The 6,589-nt window shown below is 31.0% G+C and overlaps 1 protein-coding gene across 1 annotated transcript; it reads left to right on the plus strand.

The window, feature by feature from the left end:
- The first annotated feature begins 2,066 nt into the window (after positions 1 to 2,066).
- Positions 2,067 to 4,165, plus strand: LOC100571662. Its single transcript, XM_003240449.4, has 2 exons — positions 2,067 to 2,315; positions 3,660 to 4,165. Exons 1-2 carry the CDS (start codon positions 2,216 to 2,218, stop codon positions 4,064 to 4,066), a joined length of 507 nt encoding a protein of 168 aa, XP_003240497.1. The 5' UTR covers positions 2,067 to 2,215; the 3' UTR covers positions 4,067 to 4,165.
- Positions 4,166 to 6,589: the final 2,424 nt, after the last annotated feature.

Here is a 6,589-nt window from a genome sequence, read left to right on the forward strand (position 1 = left end):
TTGTCTAGTCGATTTTAATATTTTAAATATATTTCAGCAAAAAACCTACTTCTTATGATTACCTAAATAATTAATCATAACTTCTTAGTGATAACGTATTATTGTAGTTAACATGTATAAATAATTATGGTTATGAAATAGTTAACACAGATTTTATTGTAAATCATAAAAATAAGATATTTATTAGTATATTGTTTTTGGGATCCTCGACAATAAAGCGCAGTCATTTTAGCACACGACAATTATTTAGCGCAAGAAAAGTCAGCGCATACGACATTCACGCACAAGACAAGTCGGTGCATCATGTTTAATAAAATATACTAAATTAATAGGTATAATTACATAACAAATTATATAATAAAATTACAAATTAAAACCATGTTAAAAATATTATTATTATTAGATAAAATTATAATTGTTTAAAATTGGTTCAAAGTCTGTCAGCCATATTTTATTGATAAGTATATTTTATATTATTATTGCTACGAAATTAATTTACCTTACTACTAATAATACAGTATTTTCTATCATTTAAAATAATTTTATTATTGGTAACATTTTAAAATACATAATATACGAGGAAGGAATCTTAAATAACATTATTTGGTAGTCGATTACAGTATTTATAAATACTGGTAATCGGTTCTTAACCGGTTAAAACTATCCACTGGTAAGTGTTTCTAATCACTTTTATGTAAATTATGTAAAATTAGTGTTTATTTATTATTAAAGACTGGGTATAATTTCGTTAAAATATAATATATTATGTCAAAATTGCAATGAAAAATACATTAAATTAAAAAAAAAATCACAAACTATCATATTATCTAACTACCTATGCCTATAAATGTGAAATGAAAATCTCCCGAAAGGCTGAACTCTGGAACTACTTATCAGATCTTCTTGATTTTTTTTTCGGCGGCACTAAACAACGTTGTCGGCGAACGTTATATTGCTTACCACGTCGAATCGCGATGGTCCTTACCTTATCATCAGACCTCCTTATCACACACCGACCGGCTTCAGACCGACGACCAGACCAAAAGACCACTGCAGCTTCCGACCGTTCCTGCTAGACACCAAAAAGAAGACGGCGGCTATATGATTTGCATAGACGTCTGAAATGTTTGTACATTTTTTTCACGTAATTTTTTTTTAATTTGCGTTTTCGGTTACAGTAAAGAGCGCTGTCCACGATTCGACGCAGTCGGGTCGCATACCTGATGACGTGACCGGCCTTCGTCGTACATTGTCCGCTATCCGACGAAGTCGGATTGCCTACTCGGATAACTGAGGTGACTGACCTGCTAGACCACGAAAAAATCGCGGTGGCTAAATGATTAGTTTCGACGGCAGTAAAATACTTTGACAGCCATCCGGTTAACTAATCCACCGGTTAGCTAATCCACTATCCTTATCACGAATGTACTATCCTTATCACTAATCTAAAATCATTATCACAAATCCACTATCTTTATCACTTATCCACTGTTCTTATTAAAAATTCTTACCACAATTTCAACATTGAAAGCCTCATCACCAGATCTCCGTATAACCCATACACCGTCTACCTCAAGACGACGACCGGACCACAAGACCACTGCAGCTTCCGAAATCGACAACACTCCTCGCCAACTTGGGGGGTCTGGGGGTCTCCCCCATTGACGCTGGGAGAGCTAGTCCTTAACTATAAAACAGAGACCCGTGTAGCGATCTTATTCCGACTAGGTATAATATTTGAACTTGCGTAAGGAAACGGCCAATGAAAGAATTCCATTTTCCCCGTTGGGTGGTCTCCCGCGGATCTTTGGTTTAAAGTAGACAATTCTTCATTTATTTTGATAATTTTTTTTTCATATTTGTAATATAGACACGAATAAGAATAATTTTAAAAAGTTATAATAATATATTAATGTATGATACGTACCTATTGTAAAAATATTACAATTATTACATCAGTAGTCAATAGAACACTTAAAGACTTCAAAAATCATTTCTATTTTTCTAATATCGTAATAAACAAACAAACTTGCCTATTTTTTTATATATAACTCGCAACAATAATATTGTAATTTCTAGGTAACATCGTATAACAATAACAGTTTAGTTTGACAGCATTCTAATAGAGAAGACATTTTTAAAAACAATTCACTCAAGGCCAATTTTTAAAAAGCGTACATATCTTTCAAAACTTTTCAAAATAAAATTATATAAAATGGCGAAGAAAGTTGGAGACTCAGCCGAACTCAACTACGACATGAACTATAATTTGTTTCTTTTGAAGACTTCTATGCAAAACTTGAAAACAGCACAGGGTAATAAATTATAATTATAACTACACATTTAACGTTTTACCACTCGGAACACAAATTCAGACTACTCCCCCCCTCCCTAGAAATATAATACATTCATTATTTTTATATATTATGGGCGTTTTCTATTCAGTATTCATCGTCACGTTATAACTTATCTTAATATATATAAATCTCGTGTCACAATGTTTGTCCTCAATGGACTCCTAAACCACTTAACCGATTTTGATGAAATTTTTTACACCGCGTGTAATTTGGTCCAACTTAAAAGATAGGATAGTTTTTATTTCAAATTTTTTAATACATTAAATATTTTAATTAACTTTTTAATAAATTTTTATAATTGCATGGTGTATTTCGGGTTTTCCCGTAGCCGACCGCGATAATATCTATCTGTAACCTGACCTTTTTTCTATTGTATGTGTTTTATCGTCGGTGGCGTGTAGATATGAATTGTTCCGAGAATTATCTCCATAATACGTGTAGATATGAATATTATCAGCCAACAACCAAAAATATTGGGCACCATTTGACATACTCAATAGTTTACTATGCTCTATGATTTCCAAAACCATTAATAAACTACAAATAAAAAAAAAATATATTTTCTCATAGGTACGTAATAACCATAGCCACAGTAGGGGCACAGGAACAATAATTTCAATTTATACATGTAAGTAATATCACAAACTTTTGTTAATTAATATACCAATGAGAAAATGGCACAAAGCTCCCCACACTTTTTCAATAATTGTACAAAAATTTTTATATTATTTTTATTTAACGTCCATTGAAAATTATTTTTGACTTTTCACTTATTATTTCAATCTGCTATGATAACATGTTTTTCAGTTCCTCTTTCTAATATTTAAACGATTAAATTATTATTTATTTATAATTTCTGCTTAATATCAAGTGTAAGAATATATTAATTAATTGTGTTCAACGTACTTCCCCTTCAAATCTCAATCCAGTGAATTTGTATACCAACATCAACATTTTCGTCTTTGTTAGTAAATAATTTCATTGTACTAAAGGGTTATAGTAGTAGAAAATCAAATAAGGAGATCACCATATTTTTTTTACAAATACCATCTGTGTGAAAAAGCATAGTGGACTCCGTGACTGATGTTCTCTTATTGTTCCTCTTAGATTGTTTACTATAATGTAATATAACAAAAACTTTAGCCACAGCAACGCGTGGCCGGGTCAGCTAGTATAACCTATATATTACAACCATGCCTACTCTATAATATGGTTGTACGATGCCGCCACTTATTTTGCATATCAGTATAATAATATATAACCATTTACCGCCACTTTATAATTATCGTTTTCATGTCGCAGAAAAACACAGTGTGAACCGTTGGGTGCACAAACTGTTGGCGAGCAATAAGACGGTCGCCGAGATGAAGCTACGTAACGATTTCATGTTCCACCTGGTAACGGCCGTCCAGGAGGGCGAGATCAAGGCACCTTTCAACCAGTATCCACCGTCGTTGCCGCTCAGCAGTCTGACGTACCTGTTAACGGGCAGCGCACCCAGTGCTAGTGGCAAGGACGGAAAAAAAGGCGCTGGCGCTTGGGAGTGTGACCTGTCCAGCGAAGACACGGAAAAACCCATGCTGTACAGACAATCGCCCGACGGCGGAGCCTTTTTGGCCGCACAACCTGTACCAAAGTGTGGAGCGTTCTGTTATTTGGCCGTTGTCAGCAAGCCACCGGCAAAGGACGGCGACAAGCCCAAGTTGTAATAGTAACACGCGGGACGTACCGACCACCGTGTATGGTACACATATATATTATATTATATAATATATATTGTACCTAAAATAAATAACATGATTTTTTAAATCATTCGCTACAGTATTGTTTTTTACTATTGTCGTTCGAATGCATAATACGCTTTATTAAGCGTACTCATTTATGAATTATGGGTTAGCCGTTAATCGTAATTAGGCACAGTGACGCAAAAAAAAAAAACCACTGACGTTATAAAAATAATAAGAAGGTTATATAATTTTGGAAATAAGTTTCCTGACGCTCACGATTACGTTTGAACGATTTTTATAATTTTATAATTTATTTAAATTGGACACTATTTTTGTTTCAAATTTAACACATACCTTCATTACAGTGACTTACTCAGTGACGAGGTACACTCGACATCTACTGTACAGCAAAGTGGTTAACTTTTTCCGCTTTTTTTTTATTTGGATCTCGGTGTTTTTAAATTTATCGTGCGGAATGTGGTCTTGTGGACAACTGGTCAAAGATTTAAAATTTGAAACATATATAATATTATCCATAGATAATGTACAAATTCTTATATTATCTATGATATTATTACAGACGTAATTATAGATGCTAATATTCGATCTTAATCATCATAGTTATAAACTAAGTCTGAAAACAAAAAATATCCATAAAACGTCTTATTGACATTGTACAGTAACCGCAGTAGGTACCACGAAAAATCAATTCGTCGACGTAAAATGGATACTATTTCTGATAAGTGATATTGTAAAATAATATTAACTGGGGGGTTACCTGCAGTTTGTACAGTTCAGGATCAGCAAGTTGCTATAAATTATAATATAACATAATATTATGTTTATATGTATCATATCGTATGGTAAATATAGGTATTTTTACAAATATGTATACAATTTATAGGTATAAATTAAGTATTTCATATTCGTATGTAAACATATATATATATTACATAGTATTTATTTCGTAATTACCAACTGTCGGCTTATTGGTAGGTATTCACTGTTGACTGTTGTTATATTGATTATATTGTATTGAAACTAAAATATTAATAAAATAAAAAACTACGGGAAGGAAGTATATAATTTTGTACTTTTGCAGATTTTAGACAGCAGCGTATTATATTAATTGTACATTATAATATTATATTATGTAGGACGAGCATAGAGCACCGGGCTCCCGGTCATACTGTAGGAAACCAATACAAGTTTATCTTTATATTAATTTAATTAAATAATTTTAGTTTATCTGTCATCACTTCATCGTCTAAGTTTTATAATATACCAATCTATGGAGATGTGTTTTATGTGTTTTAAAATTTAAAGTTAAATAATAATATAATAATATTCTAATATTGAAGCTGGGAGATACATTTGGCTCATTCGAAGCATTTGAAAGTTGTTTCACGGTCTACAAAGATACTAACTTTGTAGACTATTTTACAAAATATTGTAAGACACTTTCTTCAATTAATGCCAAATTCCCCAATGGCAGAATGAGTATAGCATCAAAAGAATTAAAATATTATTATATTAAATTTTAATGTATACATGGTGGAACAAAAAAAAAAATAGTCTTGATGAACGTGTGAGATCGTAAGTACATTTATTAAACACACATATATATATATATATATATAATACATACCTAAGTTAAACACATACATATTTAATTTTTTTTAATTAGGATTTAAATGATTTAGTACAATGGTTCGGGGCTGTGTAGCTAGTATTTATTTAAAAGCATCTGAAAATGGGAAATTATTAGAAATTACAAAATTTAATGAAAATCGTAATCATGAAATTTCAAGAACTTTATATAGTCATCATCCAAACCAAAAAAAAAATATAACAGACACTAAGGCAATAGTATTACAACTTATGGACCTTAAGGCAAACAAAAAAATGGTTCAGAACAAAATTATGAAACAAAGTGTTAAAGTATTTGTCCAATATTCGTACGACAGCCGGTAAGAAAAACAATAATTTTATTGAGTGCTTTTACTACAGTGTATTTTTTAGGAAATCATTATTCAAAGAATGACTTAGCTGAAGTTGTTAATAAATTAAATGAAAAATTTAATTGTATAGTAGAAATATCAACAGATGAAACAAATAATTTGAATGGTATTTTTATACAAGACAAAGTTATGGCAGAGTCTTTCAGTTCATTTCCAGAAGTTATATATCATATATAATTGTTACAATTTATAATATTAATTTTAATATTTTTTTAGTCATAATATTTATAATTCATCAATTGCCCTAGTATTTTGATTTGTACGGACATTTACCAAGAAGCTTAGCAGTGTTTAAACATAAAACTTAAAATTATTATTATATTTCAAGGTTAACTTATAAACTTTAAATCATACTAAACTTGTTAGAGTCTAGAGAAGATATTAATTATTAATAGTAGGGAACTTTGTTACTTTACCGGACACCCTTTTTTTTGCAATTTTTTTTTTTTTAGACTTATGTAGTTAACTATACTGAGAACGATGG

This window comes from Acyrthosiphon pisum, chromosome X (assembly GCF_005508785.2).
Source record: "Acyrthosiphon pisum isolate AL4f chromosome X, pea_aphid_22Mar2018_4r6ur, whole genome shotgun sequence".
Classification (NCBI taxonomy): domain Eukaryota; kingdom Metazoa; phylum Arthropoda; class Insecta; order Hemiptera; family Aphididae; genus Acyrthosiphon; species Acyrthosiphon pisum.